The 22,497-nt window shown below is 42.9% G+C and overlaps 1 protein-coding gene across 1 annotated transcript in view; it reads left to right on the top strand.

Moving 5' to 3' along the window:
* LOC145356565 (dynein axonemal heavy chain 17-like) overlaps positions 1-22,497 on the top strand; it is an 811,195-nt gene that overhangs the window by 565,369 nt on the left and 223,329 nt on the right. Inside the window, exons 57-59 of the mRNA XM_080209339.1 lie at positions 10,744-10,977; positions 13,557-13,721; positions 13,805-13,900. Coding sequence (XP_080065465.1) covers positions 10,744-10,977; positions 13,557-13,721; positions 13,805-13,900 — 495 coding nt within the window. The remainder of the gene's footprint in view (positions 1-10,743; positions 10,978-13,556; positions 13,722-13,804; positions 13,901-22,497) is intronic.

Below are 22,497 nucleotides of genomic sequence, written 5' to 3'. Positions count from 1 at the left end.
ACTCCCCCCAGAGGATGCTCTAACCCACCTCCCTCTCAGAGGATGATTTGTATCAGAGAGCAGGCTCTGAACCGCTTTGGAGGCTCCCCTGCAAAATAGAAATCGGCTTTGGATTTTTATTTTGCAGGCCACTCAGAGCGCAGATCCGGAACGGACCAGAAGAAGGTAAAATGGGATTTGGTGGGAGAGTTGGGTGCGCGGTTCATTAAATTGATTTAAATGCATACGAATACATTTAAACCATCAGGCCGCCCAATTAGGGTGCTGAGCGGATAAGCCACGATGTGCTCGGATGCGGGTGCGGATCCCGTTAAAAGCCTGATGCCTGAATTTACCGCAATTCCGCACCTGAAAACGGGTGTGAATTTTTGATAAAATCGGGCCCATTGTGTTCAATTCTGGTCACCACAGCACCAGAGGGATGTGGAGGCTTTGGAGAGGGTACAGAAAAGATTTACCAGGATGTTGCCTGGTGTGGAGGGCATTACCTGTGAGGAGAGGTTGGAGAAACTTAGTTTGTTTTCACTGGAATAACGGCCTGATAGAAATCTACAAGATTATGAGGGGCATGGGCAAAGTGGATAGTCAGAAGCTTTTCCCAGGGTGGAATAGTCAATTACTAGGGGGCATAAGTTTAGGGTGCACAGGGCAAGGTTTAAATAAAATGTATGAGTTTTTTACACAGAAGGTGGTGGGTGCCTGGAATTCGCTGCTGGGGGAGGTAGTGGAAACAGATACGATAGTGACTTTTTGGGGCATCTTGACAAATACATGACTAGGATGGAAGTGGAGGGAAATGGCCCCTGGAGGAATAGGAGGTGTTAGTTCAGTCAGGCAGTATGGTCAGTACAGGATTGGAGGGCCAAAGGGCCTGTTACTGTGCTGTAAATTTCTTTGTTCTTTTGTGAGCATATTTGGTTCTCTGAGTTAACTGAGTTAGTTCTCTGAGTTAGCTGTGGAACACAGCTATATTAAAACAATAAAATGATGAACTGTTAAGATTATACTTTGTCATGTTTAAATATTTTAATTGGTAAAAAATATGCTATTTCTTGTTTTTATATTCTGTGTTCTTAAATAAGGTATGTGTTGAGAAGAAGCTCCTGAGTGGGTCACTGGAATCATACTTGGAATGAAACACCTTATGCTTACCCAAATGCTAAAATCAAAAGTAAAAGTTAGGGTCCAAATTAACTTCATAAAATATCTTTGAGTTTCTGATTTGGTCCTTAACAAGATTTTCATTTGGAATTGGGAGAGAGGGAAAATCTGTTAGATATTATACTGTGGCTGGAAGAGATTGCAACAAAAGAGAAGTAAACCTAAAAACAAGAAACAGATGAGAGGTACAGGGGCATGATGAAATTTGAGGAGATGAAATGTATGGGATACATCAAAAAAAGGGTTAAAAAGGAAAATAATGGCATAGGTTAAAATTGTTTATTTCAGTATTGGGTCCTGAAGGCTGTAACATGCTTAGTCTTTAGATGAAATGTTGCTCTTCCAATTTGTGCTGGGCTTCATTGGAGTATTGCAACAGGATGGACATGTGGGCATGAGGGTAGGTGCTGAGATAGATGGGCAAGGAACAGGAAGGTTGGAGTCATGCTTGCCCACTGAACAAAAGTGTTCAGCAAAGTAATCATCCAGCCTATGTTTAGTCTTCCCAATGTACAGGAGGCTGCATTGGGAGCAGTAAATACAATAAACCAAACTGAAAGAGGTGCTCATGAATGGCTGCTTAACCTGAACCGTGTTTGGGAACTTAAATGATGAGAAGGGCGTAGATAAAGGGACAGGTGTTGCACCTTCTGTGATTGTGAGGGAAGAGGAAGTTGCATGTGATGAAAAAGTGGACCTAGATGTTACAGAGGGCGGGGTGATTCTTGTAGGAAAGGGGAAATGAGGAGGACCTGGGTTTTGTGGTGTTATCTTACTGGAGTTGGTGGAAATAGTGGAGGACAATCCTTTGAATGTGGAGGCTGATCAGGTGGAAAGTGAGGACAAGAGGGACTCTGCCATTGTTCTGGCAGGGAGGGGAGGGGATAAGGACAGAGGTGCAGGAAGTGGGTTAAACCCAGGTGAGTGCCCTGTCAATCACCATGGAATGGGGACCTCAGTTAAAGAAAAACATGTAAGAAGTTCCACTTTTGAATATGCCATCATCAGAATGAAGGTGGAGAAACTGGGAGAATTGAAAGAGTCCTTATAGGAAACATGATGTGAGGAACTGTAGTCAAAGTAGCTATGGAAGTCAGTGGGCTTGTAATGAATATTGGCAGCTGGTGTATTACCAGAAATGGAGACAGATATCAAGAAGGGAAGAAAGTTATCAGAGATGAACCATGTGAAGATGAGAGAAAGGTAGATATTGGAAGAAAAGTGATTAAATTTTTCCAGATCCAGATAAGAGCACAAAATGATACAAATACAGTCATCGCTATAATGAGAAAAAGAATTGCAGGAGAGGTTCAGAGTAGAACTAGAATAAGGTCTGTTCCACTTAACCAACAAAAAGACAGCCATAACTGGGATCCATGCAGGTACTCATGCCACATCTTTTATTTGCAAGAAGTGAGACAAGTTAAAGAGAAAATTATTGAATGATAGAACAACTTCAGCCAGGCGGAAGAGAGTGGTGGTACACTGGTATTGTTTGGACTTCTGCTCAAGGAAGAAGTGGAGAACCTCTTAGGGTTGGCAGTGTAGAGGGATTAGACATCCATAGTAAAAAGGAGGTGGTTAAGGCCAAGAAATTGTAATTTTGATATGCCATAGGACATCAGAGTCATGAATGTAGGTGGGAACATAAGAACATAAGAGCATAAGAAATAGGAGCAGGAGTAGGCCATCAAGCCCTTCAAGCCTGCCCCGCTATTCAACAAGATCATGGCTGATCTGAAGTGGATCATTTCCACTTTCCTGCTTTCTCCCTATAACCCTTAATTCCCTTGTCTATCAGAAACCTATCTACCCGTGAGATAGCGAGGTGGCCTCCACCACTTCAATGGGCAGAGAATTCCAGAGACTCTCCACCCTTTGAGTGAAGAAGTTCCTCCTCAACTCCGATCTAAACTGCACCCTCCTTATTTTGAGGCTGTGCCCTTCAGTTCTGCTATCCTTTCCAAGCGGGAAGAATCTCTCTATCTCTACCCTATCTAGCCCCTTCATTATCTTGTATGTCTCTATAAGATCCCCCCTCAGCTTTCTAAACTCCAACGAGTACAGACCCAGTCTATTCAATCTCTCCTCATAGGCTAGCCCCCTCATCTCTGTTATCAGCCTGGTGAACCTTCTCTGTACTCCCTCCAAGGCCAATATATCCTTTCGCAAATGCAGCAACCAAAACTGCACACAGTACTCCAGTTGCGGCCTACCAGTACCCTGTACAGTTGCAGCAAGACCTCCCTGCTTTTATATTCTATCCCCCTCGCTAAGAAGGCCAACATTCCATTTGCCTTCTTGATCACCTGCTGCACCTGCAGACTGGGTTTTTGCGATTCGTGCACAAGGACCCCCAGGTCCCTCTGCACCGTAGCATGCTGCAGCTTTTCACCCTTTAAATAATAATCGCTCCTACTATTATTTCTACCAAAGTGGATAACCTCACATTTGCTAACATTATACTCTATCTGCCAGGTCCTCGCCCACTCACTCAGCCTATCCAGATCTCTCTGCAGACTTTCCACGCCTTCCACGCAATTTGCTTTTCCACTCGCCTTCGTGTCATCAGCAAATTTCGTTACCCTACACTCAGCCCCCTCCTCCAGATCGTCTATGTAAATGGTAAACAGTTGAGGCCCCAGCACCGATCCCTGCGGCACTCCACTCGTCACCAACTGCCAACCAGAATAGCACCCATTGATTCCAACTCTCTGCTTCCTATTAGACAACTAATCCTGTATCCACGCTAACACCTTACCCCCAACTCTGTGCACCCTAACCTTTTGCAGCACTCTTTTGTGGCACCTTATCAAACGCCTTTTGGAAATCTAAAAACACCACATCTACTGGTTCCCCTCTGTCTACCGCACTAGTCACATCCTCATAGAAATCCAATAAATTCGTTAAACAAGACTTCCCCTTCACGAATCCGTGCTGCGTCTGCTTGATCAAACCATTCTTTTCTAGGTGCCTCGCTATTTCTTCTTTGATGACGGATTCTAGCATTTTTCCAACTACAGACATTAAACTAACCGGCCTATAATTCCCTGCCTTTTGTCTGCTACCTTTTTTAAACATTGGCGTAACATTAGCCGTTTTCCAATCTTCCAGAGTCCAGTGAATTTTGATAAATAATCACTAAGGCATCCGCTATCACCTCTGCCATTTCTTTCAGAACCCTGCGATGCATTCCAGGATGCATCAGGTCCAGGATGCATCTGCAGCCCAGATGCGACATCCTGCATTGGGTCCAGGATGTCACATCTGGGCTGCAGAGGAACCTGGAGTGGGAGGGTGAGAATCCGGTCGTTGTGGTACATGTGGGTGCCAACGACATAGGCAAAATGCGAACTGAGGATCTGGAGAGGGAGTATGAAAAGCTGGGAATGGAATTAAAAAGCAGAACCGACAAGGTGGTTATCTCTGGATTGCTACCTGAACCGCGTGCAGATGGGCATGGGGTAGATAGGATTAAAGAGGTGAATGGGTGGCTCAGGGATTGGTGTTGGAGGAATGGTTTTGAATTTATGGGGCATTGGCACCAGTATTGGGGCAGCTGGGACCTGTTCAGGTGGGATCGTGTTGGTCTGAACAAGGATGTCCCAATAATAAAGGAAGTAGGGGGCATGAGTAAGGTTGGTAGCGTTCCTTCAAATAGGGTCCAGGTGAAGGCTGGGATGAAGACACTTTATCTGAATGCACGAAGCATTCGGAACAAAGTGAATGAGCTGGTGGCGCAGATCAGCACAAATGGATATGATCTGGTGGCCATTACAGAGACGTGGTTGCAAGGTGACAGGGACTGGGAGCTGAATGTCCAGGGGTATCAAGTGTTTAGGAAGGATAGACGGGAGGAAAAAGGTGGGGGGTGTAGCTCTGCTGATTAAGGATAGTATCAGGGTGGTAGTAAGGGAAGATATAGGCGCCAAAGAGCAGAACGTGGAATCGTTGTGGGTGGAGATTAGGAACAGCAAGGGGAGGAAGACGCTGGTGGGTGTCGTCTATAGGCCCCCAAATAATGACCTGGAGGTGGGGCAGGCTATAAACGCGCAAATAAATGCTGCACGCAGGAATGGAACGGCGATAATTATGGGGGATTTCAATCTACATATTGATTGGTCGACCCACGTTGGACGCGGTGGGTTTGAGGAAGAGTTCTTGGAATGCTGCCGGGATAGTTTCCTTGAACAGTGTGTGCTGGAGCCGACGAGGGAGCGAGCTATCTTAGATCTGGTGTTATGTAATGAGGCAGGTAGAATTAGGGACCTTGTTGTGAAGGATCCTCTTGGGAAGAGTGATCATTGTATGGTGGAGTTTCTGATGCAGATGGAGGAGGAGAAAGTAGGATCCCGGACCTGTGTCCTTTGTTTGAACAGAGGGGAGTACGATAGGACGAGAGAGGAATTGGCGAATGTAGATTGGGGGCGCAGATTGGGAGGTAGGTCTGCTGAGGAACAGTGAAGGATCTTTAAGGAGATCTTTCTTGGTGCTCAGCAGAAATTTATTCCGATGGTAAAGAAGGATCGTAGGAGAAGAGGTAATCAGCCGTGGATAACGAAGGAGATAAAGGAGAGTATTAAGTTAAAAGCTGATGCGTTTAGAGTGGCTAAGAGTAGTGGGCAAGAAGAGGATTGGGAGAGGTTTAAATATCAACAAAGTATGACGAAGAAGTTGATAAAGGAAGGATAAACTATGAATCTAGGCCAGCGCTAAATATAAAAAAGGATAGTAAGAGTTTTTATAAATATATAAAAAGGAGAAGGCTGGCTAGGGTGAATGTTGGACCCTTAGAGGATGAAAGGGGGGATTTAGTGGTGGGGGATGAGGAAATGGCTGAGGCCTTGAATAACTTTTTTGCTTCGGTCTTCACGGAGGAGGACACGAATAGTTTGCCGGGTGTTAACGATGGAAAGATGGTAGGAGTGGAGGGCCTGAATGAGATCATTGTTACTAGAGAGGCAGTGCTCGAGACTGATGGTGCTAGAGGGACTGATGGTGGACAAGTCCCCAGGACCGGATGGAATGCATCCAAGGGTTCGGAAGGAAATGGCAGAGGTGATAGTGGATACCTTGGTGATTATTTTCCAAACCTCGCTGGATTCCAGGGAAGTGCCGGAAGATTGGAAAACGGCTAATGTTACGCCGCTGTTTAAAAAGGGTAGCAGGCAAAAGGCAGGGAGTTATAGGCTGGTTAGTTTAACGTCTGTTGTAGGTAAAATGTTAGAACCCGTCATCAAAGAGGAAATACCGAGGCATCTTGAGAAGAATTGTTTGATAGAGCAGACGCAGCACGGTTTCGTTAAGGGGAAGTCATGTCTGACGAATTTATTGGAATTCTATGAGGATGTGTCTAGTGCGGTGGATAGAGAAGAACCAGTGGATGTGGTGTTTCTCGATTTTCAGAAGGCGTTTGATAAGGTGCCGCACAAAAGGTTGTTACTGAAGGTTAGGGGGCATGGAGTTGGGGTTCGGGTGTTAGCGTGGAAAGGGGATTGGCTGTCAAATAGGAGGCAGAGAGTGGGTGTCAATGGGTGCTTTTCGGATTGGCGGTTGGTGACTAGTGGAGTGCCCCAGGGATCGGTGCTGGGACCTCAGCTATTTACCATTTATATAGATGATCTGGAGGAGGGAGCCGAGTGTAAGGTGTCGAAATTTGCTGATGACACAAAGATAAGTGGAACAGCAAATTGTGCGGAGGGTGTAGAAAGTCTGCAGAGGGATCGAGATAGGCTGAGCGAGTGGGCGAGGACTTGGCAGATGGAATACAATGTTGGCAAGTGTGAGGTTATCCACTTTGGTAGGAATAATGGTAGGAAGGACTACTACTTACAGGGTGAAAAACTGCAGCATGCTACGGTGCAGAGGGACCTGGGGGTCCTTGTGCATGAGTCGCAAAAACCCAGCCTACAGGTGCAGCAGGTGGTCAGGAAGGCAAATGGGATGCTGGCCTTCATAGCGAGGGGGATTGAATATAAAAGTAGGGAGGTCTTGCTGCAACTGTACAGGGCACTGGTGAGGCCGCAGCTGGAGTACTGTGTGCAGTTTTGGTTGCCGCACTTGTGCAAGGATATTTTGGCCTTGGAGGGAGTGCAGAGGAGGTTCACTAGGCTGATACCAGAGTTAAGGGGGTTGAACTATGAGGAGAGGCTGAATAGACTGGGCTTGTACTCGTTAGAGTTTAGAAGGATGAGGGGAGATCTCATTGAGACGTATAAGATGATGAAAGGGATGGATAGGGTAGAGGTGGAGAGGTTCTTCCCGCTGAGAAAGGACAGCAGGACTAGAGGGCACAGCCTCAAGATAAGGGGGGGGCATTTTAGAACAGAGATGAGGAGGAACTTCTTCACTCAAAGGGTGGTGAATCTCTGGAATTCTCTGCCCGTTGAAGTGGTGGAGGCTACCTCGCTAAATATATTTAAGACGCGGGTAGATAGGTTTTTGGTAGGCAAGGGGATTAAGGGTTATGGGGAGAAAGTGGAACTGAGCCACTTCAGATCAGCCATGATCTTATTGAATGGTGGGGCAGGCTCGAAGGGCTAGATGGCCTACTTCTGCTCCCATTTCTTATGTTCTTATGTTCTTATTCCATCTGGTCCCGGGGACTTGTCTACCTTCAGTCCCATTTGTCTATCAAGCACAACCTCTCTAGTGACAGTAATTGCACTAAGGACCTCATCCCCTACCATCCTTCTATCTTTAGGTAGACTGGACTTGAGGGAAAGGATGGAGGAAGAAAGGAATGCCACGAGGCAGGAACAGGCTGATACTATGAGTCTGTTGGAGCAATCTTGTTTATGGATTTTGGGAATGAGGTTTGGGGGGGGCTGTAGAATCATAGAAACTCTATAGTACAGAAAGAGGCCATTCAGCCCATCGAGTCTGCATCAACCACAGTCCCACGCAGGCCCTATCCCCATATCCCTACATATTTAACCCACTAATTCCTCTAATCTACACATCTCAGAACACCAAGAAGCATGGTCAATCAACCTAACCTGCACATCTTTGGACTGTGGGAGGAAACTGGAGCACCCAGAGAAAACCTATGCAGACACAAGGAGAATGTGCAAACTCCACACAGACAGTGACACAAGCTGGGAATCGAACCCAGGTCCCTGGAGCTGCGAAGCAGTAGTGCTAACCACTGTGCTACCGTGACACCCATTCCTCGCGTGTGTGGGACTGAGGTTAGAAACAGTGGAGAAAAGATTTTCAGGGACAATGACTTAATGTTGAATGATGGCATTGTGGTCCAGGGAGAGTCTATGAGTTAGTATTCAGCCTCTGTGAGGTAGAGTTCAGTACTCCAGACAACCACATTTGTCAGCTGGTTTGATTACAGGATCAGGGTTGGACCTAAGTAGCATGTTCAGAAGGAGACAGGTTAGAGAGCATGAGTGGGGCAGGGAATTTGAGAGGACTGATGTCAAGCTGGCAGTTCTCAATGAAAGAAGCAGGTAGGAAGTCTAAGAGTGTGGTTACGTAGATGGAGAAAGCTGGAGGCAGGTGAAAGGGCCATTTGAAATGGGGGACATTCCTACCCAAAGAAGTGAGCATAGAGACAGAGGTGATGGAAGCAAAATTCAGCATGGTGCCAAGCCCAAAATTCATTCTGAGGGTGTAAGGGATTGAAATTGACTCCTTCACTCAGAACGCAGCATTCAGCATGGGGAGGAGCAGGTTGGAGGGCATGGTGAATTAAGGAGAAGAGACATGATTAGAAGGTCAGGGATGGGAAAGTGTGGAGGTTTGGGATGGGCATTGGTGTCAGTAAATTGTAGGAGCTTGCATACCTTAATATCTGAAAGGAAGTGTAAAAGCTTTTTGTTAAGGCATTGGATGAGACAAATTTAATGGAACTGGAGACAAGGATTGTTTTGAGAGACAGTGCGTCAGTGCTGCTGGAGACAGGGCGAGTGTATACATATTGTGAAGCATGGTGCTAAGTGTAGTCTCAGAATGTGACAACAGCAGCAATTTGCTGAGTGGTGTACATCCTAGAGGCACATGTAATCATTGGTGGATTCAAAATGTGGGGAATGAAACTTCAGTAGGAATCCACAGGGCTGTATCAAAGATGGAGACAATCAGTGAGGAAGGAAGTGTGGCTGTGGTAGCAAGCTTTGGTAAATAACTTGTCAAACACAAAGAGGGAAATGGAAAATAATGAAATTAAATATAGTAAAAGAAACAAACGGGGCTAGGGTGAAAAATTGGAGGGTGCATATGCGATAAGGGCTCTTTTCTATGGTGCTGAGGGAAACTGCCTGGTAAAGCCTGGCAGTTTCTTTGTGGCTCACAGAAGGGTCTTCCAACAGTTTGAAATAAATCTACTGCTTTGAGGCTGACACCCCATTTCACTTCCATTTCAATGTACACCAGCTTAATTTCTTGTAATGTTAGTTACATCTGACAGTGTTTTAACTTGTAAATAAATCCTGATCAAATCCTGCATGGCAATTGAATTAGAACCAGTTGATCTGTTGCTGAGTTATTTGCTATGTGAGACCAAATGTGTTTGTTGTGAATATATGTGAGACCAAATGTGTTGGTCTCACATATATTCACAACAAACCCATTTCCTCCACATATGTTCACATTGTTTATATTTCCAACTTTTTTCAGAATAAGGCAAGAAAATTGTAAATAGTTTTGATGTTTAGAAATAGGAGAAATTTAGTTTCTTCAATATAATCATTTAGAATTTCCACAGGCATGGTACATTTGATCTTCCACCATGACATCAGCAAAAGATCAAGATATTTACAATGTTTTGATGATTTCCTGATTAGGGAAAAAGATTTGGAGAACTATATATGGTGAAATATACAGCCCCAATAATATTGACTGGCTATAAACATTAATAAGCACTAACCAGAGTCTTATTTACACCTCAGATAAAAACTGACCATGGACAAACCACAGGACCGTCCCTATGTAATTGGAGACAGCATGTAAATACATGACTAAACATAAGTGGTTTAGTTTCCTTCAACCTTGGCTAATAAAATTTTAAATCTAGATTTTCATATGGGTAAGCACAAGCAAATTAAAAGGATGGAGACAGGACCACTAGCGTATTTCTTGCCCTGACTGAGTGATGTAACTATTTATTAAATCTCTGCAATCAGCAATCTAAGATTAGCAAAGGAGGATTTTGTGGTAGACCTCCAAATAGTTTGGCATTGAATGAGCCCCATCAACAATTTAATAATTTTTTTGCTCAAAAAAATCTTTTCATGGAGTTAGTTGGCTGACTTAAATTTCTAATCTGGCACTGGAAGTTCACTTGATAAGAATAGTTAGCATTATGGAAGCATCTCTGGAATGTGTGGAAGCCACATCTGTTGGAGATGGGCCTCATCAAGAATTTTAAGCCATATTTTATTGCCTCTTAAAAATTAAACTGTATCTGTCTATTTCCTTGTAAGACAATTATAATCAATTAGATGGCATTTTTCATTTCCCTTTAAGTTCGTGTTTCAAAATTAATCTTTTTGAAAGGTAGTATTTAACTTGCATCTATTCCTTTATAACACTGTGCACTGAATACATTTTATATACTGAATTTTATTTCAGGCTGACGTGAAGAACTCTATAAGCCAGTTCATGGCATTTGTACACAAAAGTGTCCAAGAGATGTCTTCAATCTACCTAGCTACTGAAAGACGCTATAACTACACAACACCCAAAACATTTTTGGAACAAATAAAGCTCTATCAAAACCTGCTCTCTAAGCAGAGGAAAGACTTGATTGCAAAAATGGATAGACTTGAAAATGGTCTGGCTAAACTTGATAGTACTGCTGGCCAGGTTTGTGGAATTGTTTCATGTTTACTCATACATTCACTAAGTATAGTAGTGTAGCAGAAACCCAAATTTTATCAGATTCATGGCCAATATACTACAAGTAGTCAAATTTCTATGAGTGATAGTCTTTACTACGAAGGGCTAACCTGCTCTACCATTTTAGATATTACGAGAACAATAGATATATTATTTAAAGACTATTGATCAAAGGTATCAGACAAATCTTTTTTCCTCTTCAAGTGCATTAATATCTGAAAAGTTGGTTGAAACAAGATGTATAAAAATGGACTGCTATCTCATCTCTGAATATTTTTACGTAAAATATATTAACAATTGTGTAATCCAAATCAAATCAGCACAGGGTTGCTATCACTAAGTGAACAAATTGGGAATGAAATTTGACAGGTTGTTTGTAAAATAGAAGCACAATGTGAGTGAATTTTCTTTTTGAGGGTCCAATTAATAGATATTTGTTGTTGGCTTGGGTGATTAATGATCTGGATTTTAAAGATCCAGAATGTAGTATTCTTAGTTATGAATGGATTTTAACTTCCATCCACAGGAAGGGATATCAAAGGGTATACAAATTTTTTTGTGCGGATTCACTAGTTTTGTAATCTACATAAAATAGACTGAGGCAGTATCAAAAAAGAATGCTCAAATTCTAGAAAAATGTCAGGAATGGCAAACTAAAGTAACATCCTTATTCAAAAAGGGAAGGAGAGAAAAAACAGGTATTGAGACCAGTTAGCTTAACCCCTGTCATTGGGAATTGCAAAGAATGTAATAACAAAGAATTAGAAATACGTAATATAAACAAGCAGAGTCAGCATTGCTTCAAAAAAAGGGAAATCATGCCTGACTAATTTATTTGAATTCTTTGGGATGGTAACAAACTGGATAGATAAAGGGGGACTAATAATTGTGGTGTACTTGGATATCCAAAGAGCTCTCGATAAAACTACTTATTAAGATAACAGCCCATGGTCTTGGGGGTAAGATATTAACATGGCTAATGGATTGGCTAACTAATTGAAGAAAGAAAGTTGGGAATAAGAGGGGTATTTTCAGAATGGCAACCTGTAACTAGTGGAGTGCCACAGAGATCAGTGCTGGGACCACAATTATTTACAATATACATAAATGATTTGGATGAGCAAGGTGGATGCTAAGTTTGTGAATGACTCAAAAGTAGGTGGGATGGCAAGTGGTGAGAATGACACCAAGAGTTTACAGAGAGATAGAGACAGTTTAAGTGAGTGGACAAAAACCTGACAGATGGAATACAACATAGGGAAGTGTGAAGTTATGAACTTTGGTAGGAAGAATAAAGGAGCTGAATATGATTTAAATGGAGAAAGCTACAGCACAGTAGGATTTGCGGGCCCTTGTGTATAATTCACAAAAAGTTAGCATGCAAATTCAGCAGATAATAGGGAAGCCAAATAGAGTGTTGGCCTTTATTTAGAAAGGAATGGAGTATAAAAATAGGAAATTCTTGCTAAATTTTTAAAAGGCACTAGTTAAACCACACCTAAAATACTATGAACAGACTTGGTCCCCTTATTGAGGAAAGAGATACTGACATTGTAGGCATACCAGAGATGGTTCAATAATTTAATCACAGTTATGGAGGGACTTCCTTAACTTGTAACTTTTTTTTCTATTATTTCTGTCTGTGTATATGCATCCATGTGTGTCTCACTGACTATATGAGGGCCGAACGTTTGACATTGTGTTTTTATTATTTCTCACGTTTCGTGGTTAACAAATGTATTCTTTCTTTTTAACTCAAAAAAACCTTATTTAATTGTCATGTATTTCTCACTGTTTAAATAGTTAAATACATTTGAATTTGGAAAGGTCATATTCTGATGAAAAGGAAACTTAAACCTTTGTTGCACCCAGCCAAGGAGGCTGAATAGAGAGAAGCCAGTTCACTTCTCACCTGGTCAAAACAAAGTTCACATTCATAGTATTAAAGAGAAAGATACCCACCTAATGAATTATTTCTATAGAGTAAATGCCTCTATCCTGCATTTCCAACATAAAGTCATGGTCAAAAGAAGTGCATGTTGTAAAATTGACAGAGTTATTTTATGGGGAACCCTTGTGTAGCAATTTTTTTTAGAATCATAGAAGGAGAGTATTCAGTCTGTTGTGTCTGTGCCAGGCAAGAACAATTCACCGAGTGTCACTTTCCCACCTTTTCCCCTATAGGCCTGCAAATGTTTCTTCTTAACATAATGATCCAGTTTTCCTTTAAAGATACAATAGAATCTGTCTCCACTATGCTATCAGGCAATTTGTTCCAAATCCCTCATTGTGTAAAAGTTTTTTTATGTTGTCATTGTTTTTTTAAAACTAATCACCTTAAGTTGTTGTCCTTTGGTTCTTGATCTTTCCACCAATGGAAAAAAATTTTCTCTACTCTGTCCAGCTCCTCATGATTTTGAATACCTCTATCAAATCACTCTCTCTCAACACCTTCTACTCTTTAATGAGAACAGCCCCAGCTTCTCTATGCACATGCATTCTCTTCTACTAAGTGAAAATAATTATGGATATGTCTTTACATATAGGTAGATGATTTAAAAAGTAAACTTGCTATACAAGAAGTGGAACTGCAACAGAAGAATGAGGATGCAGACAAATTAATTAAAGTTGTTGGACAGCAAACAGAAATCGTTACCAAAAATAAAAAAATTGCTGACGAGGAGGAGAAAAAAGTACAAATCATTAATGAGGTACCTCATTCTCCATTAACTTCCCATGAATTTTTATAATTTTGAAGAATGTGATTTAAATAATTCTTGCTTTTAATATTTAGAATGTAAGAGAAAAGCAACAATCTTGTGAAGAAGATTTAGCAAAAGCTGAGCCAGCTTTAATTGCAGCCCAAGAAGCACTGAATACATTAAATAAGGTACAACTAGGAACTACTGACTAATATACAATGATATTGTTTGAGTTGGACATGATTCATCATATTTAGGATGTACACATTTGGATTGGGAAGGACATGAATCTGATTAGCATGAATTTGAATGCATTATAATATATGCTTAATGTCACATCTTCCACCATTAATCAATCTTCCTGCTGACTAGTCATAACGTCATGCTGGCATGAATCGGGACAGAGGCTACTGGGCAACTTAGGGTTGTGGGGCAGGGGGAGAAGCTGAGGGTTGAGGCTGGTGGCTTTATTCGCAGCAGTAACATCACAACTGGTGTTGGTGGCCTTGGAGTCTGTTCTCTGTGTGGTGTGTGTCTGTTCTCTGTGGCATGTGAGTCAGGGGCAAGGGTATCTGGTGAGTGCGGGGCACATGGGATGGGACATGATGAGAGCCATGCAGCCGGCAAGATGGGCAAGGTGGATGAGACCCCAAAAGATAAAGCAACTCAGTACCCACACTGGGATGAGGAAGATCAATCTGAGAATTTGTAATCCAATAGGCTTATGTTTGGAGATATGACACCAATGAAGTCTCTGAATTCTCCTGCTGAAGTTCTTTCCAAACAGAAACCAATTGTGTCCTCTTAGATTCCTGAGCTTTATGCTCATGACATTAATTGACCATCAGGAGTTAACCCTTAGCAACATCAGTTTCCACAGGTTCAAAGACAAGGCTAGTGTCAAAGCTGTCAGATTTGTGGCACAGGAACAAGTAGCAAGGGGTTCACATCTCAGCTGGGTGCCCAATATTTGTCAGGCTTGTTCAGGCCCTCACCCAAACACCCCACCCCTCAGTCAAAGGTAAATTTCACCATCCAGATGTCCACAGCCAGTCATAATCATGGGGCACATCTCCCTCCTGAAAGAACCCCCAGTGATTTCAAGTTTGAGGGAGAGGATAAAAGACTGATGTTCAGATGTGAGTTTGAGTGGATGAGGGCAAACTCAAAGGGCAGCCCTGTTCAGGAGTTGGGAGGGCCATCAATGTGCGATCACTGCCGGCATTATTCTTGGACTGGGTACTCCAAGGTTTTGGTTTTTAATTTATCTATTAGTAATACAAGTATGCTTATATTAACACTGCAATGAAGTTACTGTGGAAATACCCAAGTCACAACACTCCAGCGCATGTTTGGGTACACTGTGGAAGAATTTAGCATGGCCAATGTGCCTAACCAGCACATCTTTCGGACTGTGGGAGGAAACTTGAGCACCTGAAGGAAACCTACATAGATGGGGAAATGTGCAGATTCCACACAGTGACCCAGTGACACTCATCCCAATCAAATTCAGAATGGAGCCAGTGGAGCTGGTAAATTTGTTAATTACTGCGCTGGAAAAGGATAGACTCCACCAGCAACATGTGGCGGCACTCAAGATAGACCATTCAGATCAACCGGGGACCGCAGAACAGGATTAGGAGCTAGAGGCTGCACCAGCTGAGAAAGGGGCATGAAGGTGCCAAGATGTACCACATTTAGATATCCTTCATGGAGCTCTCAGACACCATGTGCCAATGGAGATACCAGCCAACAAAGGAGAAGGTGCGGCACCTGTGCCACATTCTGGTGAACTTGGCACCACATGGCCTCGGAGGACACCCACTCCCTGTGGCTGTCAAAGTCATGGCAGCCCTGAACTTCTTTGCACAGGGTTTTCCAGAGCTCAACCGGGGATCTCTGGGGAGTTTATCAGACCTCTGCCCACGAGTGCATCTGTGTAGTCACAAATGCATTGTGTGCAAGGGTGGGTGAATACATACAGAGAGATCTGTCACTGTCTCCACTTCTGAATATCACTGGCCTCTTCGGCTGATCGCTCACTGCCAACCCCCCACTGCACCACCCCCCCCCCACCCTCACCATCTCTGGCCTCTGCAGCCGATTGCTGCCCCACCCCCAATCCCAGCCCAGTTAATTACCAGTTGCAGGTTGCAAAGTGCCCAGTTGGTGATGTCAGACTGACACTGCCCAAGGGGCACTGCCCCCGCCTGCTCCTGACTTCCTGGGGAGGCTTCAATAACCTCCGGTGAGACTATCACAATAGGCCCCATTTGATGGGGACCATATGTGGTCCTCACTGGTGAGGACCTTCACCAGCGAGGCTGCTAAGAAGGGTGTGCCCAGACAATTGCGTCCTAGGCTCACTAGTAATAGTTAAATTCCATTTATCATAGAATTCAAATGTTGAGATCAGCCACATGCCAGAAGTCTGGTGCAGGTAAGGTATTAAGAGACGAGAAATCAGGTATGAACCCAATTTTTCACTTCTGGCGATCTTACTGGCTTGCCTAGCCCGTCGGCCTGTGGGATGAATAGATAAGATCATCCCCTAGGCATTTTATTAGTTCATAGTGATGCACAAGGTTTTTGGATATTCCCAAAACTTAATGTTAAACAAATCAAAATAGAACTGCACACTCAGGCTGCGATATCATTGATACCTGAGACAACCCACAAGCAGAAATTAAAACATTTACCATTAAATCCATTAAATGTGAACCTAATAACATATACAGAAGAGGTCATACCATTAAAAGGATGCATTAATGTAAAAGAGGAAGTGAATGGACAAACAGCAGAGTTGCTTCTCCATGCTGTTCACAGAAAATTTCCTGCTTTATTTGGTAGAGCACGGTTGGGGAAAATCAACTCAACTGAGGAGTTGCAAATCAACTGCTTAATAGAAAGACTATCTTACAACTTTCAAAAAAGTATGTTTGAAAACTCACTGGGCTCAATGACTGGAGTTGAAGTCCAACTCAAAATTAAACCAACACAGTACCATATGCCATTACACCAAAAGTCAAAGAAGAGCTGGAAAATTAGTCCAAGCAGGCATTATTGAACCAGTTGCTGCAAGTGATTGGATTATACCAATTGTGCCTGTCGTAAAATCTGATAGCTCAGTAAGGATATGCCGGGATTTCAAGGTGATGATGAACCTGGTATTGTGCATTGATCAATATCCACTGCACTGATTATTTGCTGGACCATTTAGAGGCCAGAAATTCAATAAAATAGATCTATTATGAATGTACTTACATATGAACATGGCTACAAGTTCACAACTGCTCATCACTATTGTGACACACAAGGTTTGTTTTGATATGGAAGACAGCTACTCAGGATAACTTGCGCATCTGCTCTATTCCTGAAATCCATGGATCAAATCGTGAGGGAGCTAAGTGGTATACACTGCTATCTAGATGATATTCTTATCACAGGTTCAAGTGAACAGGAGCATTTGAAGAACTTGGAAGCTACATTGAAATGTCTGCAAAAGCACAACCTCAAAGTGAAAAAGGAAAATTGCGGAGGCAATTCTCCCATCCAATTTTTTAACACAGCGGGCTGGGAGATTTCAGCGGCACATGATACGCGGGTCCATGTTGGGCATCACAGTCTGCTGGTATCACCCTGCGCGAGGTTTTCAGTGGCGTCACATCCATGTTAGAAATTGGCAGGGAGGAACAAAAATTATGGTAATACTCATTGCCATATATTTTTAATGTGATTAGCGGACCCAGGACTGAAGTCTCCAGGTTTGGTGACATCTCTACCCCGCTCCGCTCCCCGCCAGAGTGGTTCACTCCAATGGGGATTACTGTACCTCCCCACTTTTGGGAAGCTAATTGCCCGACCCCGCCTGAGTGAAGAAGGGGAACAATAAAGAGCCTCCAAGAGGGTCGGGCAGTGGAGGGTGATGACCCCTGGGCATCGACGCCTTGTCAGTGCCAGCCTGCCCTGTGCCCATTGCCCTGGCAAGTGCCAATGCTGAAGGGGAACTTATTATCTGTCAGGCTATGCCAAGGGGACGAGGCCTGATGAGGCGGGACCTGATGTGGCAATCAATGGGGGTGAGGGAGTCCTGCTGCCACTCTGCAGAGAGATCGGGAAGGGAAGGAGGCCGGTGATCGGGGTTGACCTTCTGCATGTGGGATTCAGGACTGTCGGTTGGGGGAGGGGGATCCGGGGGTTTGTGGGTCGGAGATCGGGGCTACGGGGGCTTTGGGTTGGGTGGTGGAGGCTAGGTTGGACGAGGTTGGTGGGCAAGCAATTGGGCCGTGGGGTGTTGGAGAGCCAGCTTTGCAGGGGTTGCACAACTGGCCAGCGATTGAGCTGGCAGCAATCGGGATACTGGCAGTGTGGGTGCACTGCACATGCGCCGACCCCGGTGCTGACAGATCAACACATGCATAGTGGCTCGCCCCTCACAGGCAGGGATGGGCCCCAACCCCTGAATTCTGTAGTGAATCACACCAGTGGACTCTGCAGTGCACAGAGTATATAGAGTAAACTCCCACTGGAAATGCCAGCGTGATTTACTTTAGTTTTCACATTTAGAATCCTTTTGGAACAATTACAGCCTGTGACTTCTTCCAAACATCCATAAATTACTTGTGAGACAGATAAACATTGAAAAAAAAGCAGTACAGAAGACAAATTGTATGTTTGCCTTCATAGCAAGAAGGTTTGAGTGTAGGAATTAGGATGTTTCACTGGGTGTTGGTGAGGCCACATTGGGAAAATTGTGTGCAGTTTTGGTGTCTTTATCTGAGGATGTTCTAGAGAGAGTGCAGTGAACGTTTGCCAGGCTGATTCCTGGGATGCCAGAACTGTCATTTGAGGAAAGACTAAGTCGTTTAGGATTATTTTCATCGGTATTTAAAAGAGTGAGAGGGAATCTTACAGAAACTTATAAATTTCTAACAAGATTAGATGGAATAGATTCAGAAAGAATGTTCCTGATGGTGGGGGAATACAGAACTAGGGGTCATGGTTTGAGCACAAGGGATAAACCTTTTAGGGCTTAGGATGCCTTGAGGAGTCTACATGTTACAGAGAAAGAGGTGCTGGAAGTCTTAAAGCACATCAAGGTAGATAAATCCCCAGAACCTGATGAAGTGTATCCCAGGACATTATGAGAAGCTAGGGAGGAAATTGCAGGTCCCCAAGCAGAGATATTTGAATCATCGATAGACGCAGTTGAGACGCCTAAAGATTAGAGAGTGGCAAATGTTGTGCCTTTGTTTAAAAAGGGCTGCAGGGAAAAGCCTGGAACTACAGGCCAGTGATCTTCACATCTGTGGTGGATAAGTTGTTGGAAGGTATTTTGAGAGACAAGATCCTCAGGCATTTAAAGATGCAAGAACTGATTGGGGACAGTCAGCATGGCTTTGTGAATGGAAAATCATGTTTCACAAATTTAATTGAGATTTTTGAAGGAGTAACCAAGAAGGTAGATGAGGGCACTGCAGTTGACATGGTCTACATGGACTTTAGCAAGGCCTTTGACAAGGTACCACATAGTAGCTTGTTGCATAAGGTTAAATCTCACAGGATCCAGGGAAAGGTGTCTAAATGGATACAAAATTGGCTTCTTAATAGAAGCCAGAGAGTAGTTGTAGAGGATTGTTTTTCAAACTGGAGGCCTGTGACCAGCAATGTGCCTCAGGGATCAGTGCTGGGTCCACTGTTATTTGTCATTTATGTTAATGATTTGGATGAGAATATAGGAGGCATGGTTAGTAAGTTTGCAGATGACACCAAGATTGGTGGCACAGTGGATAGTGAAGAAAGTTATCTCTGATTGCAACGGGATCCTGATCAACTGGGCCAGTGAGCTGATGAATGGCAGATGGAGTTTAATTTAGATAAATGCGAAGTGATTGCATTTTGGTAGATTGAACCAGGGCAGGACTTACTCAGTTAATGGTAGGGTGCTGGGGAGAGTTACAGAACAAAGAGATCTAGGAGTCCATGTTCATAGCTCTTTGAGAGTGGAGTCACAGGGGACAGAGTGGTGAAGAAGGCATTTGGCATACTTTGTTTTATTGGTCAGAACATTGAATATAGGAGTTGGGGATGTCTTATTGGTAAGGCCACACTTGGAGCACTGTGTACAGTTCTGGTCACCCTATTATAGAAAGGATATTATTAAACTAGAAAGAGTGCAGAAAAGATTTATTAGGATGCACCGGGACTTGATGGTTTGAGTTATAAGGAGAGGCTGGATAGACTGGGACTTTTTTCTCTGGAGTGTAGAAGGCTGAGGGGTGATCTTTTTGAGGTCTATAAAATAATGAGGGGCATAGATCAGTTAGATAATCAATATATTTTCCCAAAGGTAGGGGAGTCTAAAACTGAAGGGCATAGGTTTAAGGTGAGAGGGGAAAGATACAAAAGTGTCCAGAGGGGCAATATTTTCACACAGAGGGTGGTGAGTGTCTGGAACAAGCTGCCAGAGGTAGTAGTACAGGCAGGCACAATTTTGTCTTTTAAGAAGCATTTAGACAGTTACATGGGTAAGATGGGTATAGAGGGATATGGGCCAAATGCGGGCAATTGGGATTAGCTTAGAGATTTTAAAAAAAGGCAGCATGGACAAGTTAGGTCAAAGAGCCTGTTTCCGTGCTGTAAACCTCTATGACTCTGAGTTGAGGAGAAATTTCTTCATCCAATGAATGGTGAATTTGTGGAATTCACTGCTACAGTAAATAGTTGAGGCCAAAACATTGTGATTGCAAGAAGGAATTAAATATAGCTCTTAGAATTAAAGGAATATGGGAGGTAAGCAGGATCAGTGTGTTGAATTTGATGATCAAAATAAATGCCTGAGCAGGCTCAAACAGCTGAATCGCCTACTCCTGCTTCTATCTTCTATGTACGTTTCTATATGTAATCACTAAACACACACTAAAGGCATCATGCAATCACGATGAGTAAAGAAATTCTTGCTATCCTACAGGACATGCTCCAACACAAGATTTCACCACAGATTCTGTTTTTATGAAGGAAGCTTAGAAAAAGTGTTGGCCTTTTGATACTGTTAGCGCGAGTGGGTGAAACGACTACTACGGACCCAGGGTGTAGTTCAATAACGGCACAGCTTTATTTTCTTTTACGTCAATGGAGGTGCAGTCAGGACATACAATTGAACTGTCCCGAAAACACTCTAGAGACCTGCCGCAACGGGCTACAGTTATACCTGAACTTCGGTGTCGTATGCAATTCAAATGCTAATACTTTATTTACAGTATTCGACTTTAGCCATCCTGTCTCGATGTTTTCAAGTGTTGGGATGATTGTTTTAAGTGTGTGTTAATTGTTTTTGTCTGATTGGTTATTAATGGTCTAGAATCTCCGGGGTTTGAACAATGGGTGTGTGATTATTCTCAGGAAATTTGAGGGGCCAGGGATGCTTCCTTAGCTATGCTAATCTTTAGGTGTCTCCATAGGTTGTTTGACTGGTTTAGAAGTGCTGATTTGGTGGGGTGGGGATGTGTTTTTTAATTTAGTTCCTGTAGATGCATCCTGTCCAGCTTCCCTTGTGTGCTCGCCCTCATTTGCATTCTAAAAGCGTGCTCTTGCCTGCTAATCTGTGAGAGGCTCTGAGTGTAATTTTAGTCTGCTTCCATATTGTGTGCCCAATTTCATAAAATTTGTTGTCCAAAAACAATACCATCTAAAATTTCAGAAATTGATGAACAATGACAAAAAACACATTGCTGGGATAAAATAAAACTCAAAAAGGAGACTATTTGCTCAAGGAGAATGAGTACTGGTAAGAAGCTAGGTACTTGCCGTTATCTTATCAAAAACAGATTTCAAATCTTACACTGTCTATAAAATAATGAGGGGCATAGATCAACTAGATAGCCAATGTCTTTTCCCAAATGTAGGGGAGTCTGAAACGAGAGGCCGTAGGTTTAAGGTGAGAGGGGAGAGATACAGAAGTATCCAGAGGGACATTTTTTTCACACAGAGAGTGATGAGTGTCTGGAACAAGCTGCCAGAGATAGTAACTGATAGAATTTTGTCTTTTAAAAAGCATTCAGACAGTTATATGGATAAGATGGGTATAGAGCGATATGGGCCAAATGTGGGCAATTGGGATTAGCTTAGAGGTTTAAAAGAAAGGCGGCATGAACAAGTTGGGCCAAAGGACCTGTTTCCATGCTGTAAACCTCTATGACTCTATGTGCGAAAAATGATCAGAGTTTGATGCTGTCAGGCTGACCACATATTAGCTTCAAGAAGTTAGGTCACTGGAGATTCAACAAAAATATTTATATCAGAAACATTAAATAAACTAAACACAGAGACAAATTCAAATGCTATTTCTGAAGAATTGTCAACATCAACAGGAGCTGACACTGAAATAATTTCACAGAAAGAATTAACAACAGAAGAAGAGGACACTTAAACCAAATTCTAGAATGCTAAGTACAACCCAAATGAGAGACTAACTTATTAATTGTGTATATATATTGAAAATAATAGTGCAAACTAATGTATCTATCGTTTAATTGGGGCTATTGTTGAAGCATTTGGAAAAGTTGTCATTTGGAGGACTAAAGAAATAAAAGGGGAGGGATGTTAAGTATTTAACGTATTTGCATCTTTTCTGGTATAATATCACACGATCTTTAGTGACATAAGCAGAGAAATTTGCAGGCTTTTGTGGCTCTTCCATCTTAGACCTGGAATTAGCAAGACCTTCTTAATAAACCTGCATCGTGTATTTACGACAAGCGACTAGTGGGGCACCTCATTATTTTTC

Source organism: Carcharhinus amblyrhynchos, chromosome 21 (genome assembly GCF_965287045.1).
Source record: "Carcharhinus amblyrhynchos chromosome 21, sCarAmb.v2.hapA, whole genome shotgun sequence".
NCBI lineage: Eukaryota > Metazoa > Chordata > Chondrichthyes > Carcharhiniformes > Carcharhinidae > Carcharhinus > Carcharhinus amblyrhynchos.
This window is presented reverse-complemented; position numbering and strand designations above follow the sequence as displayed.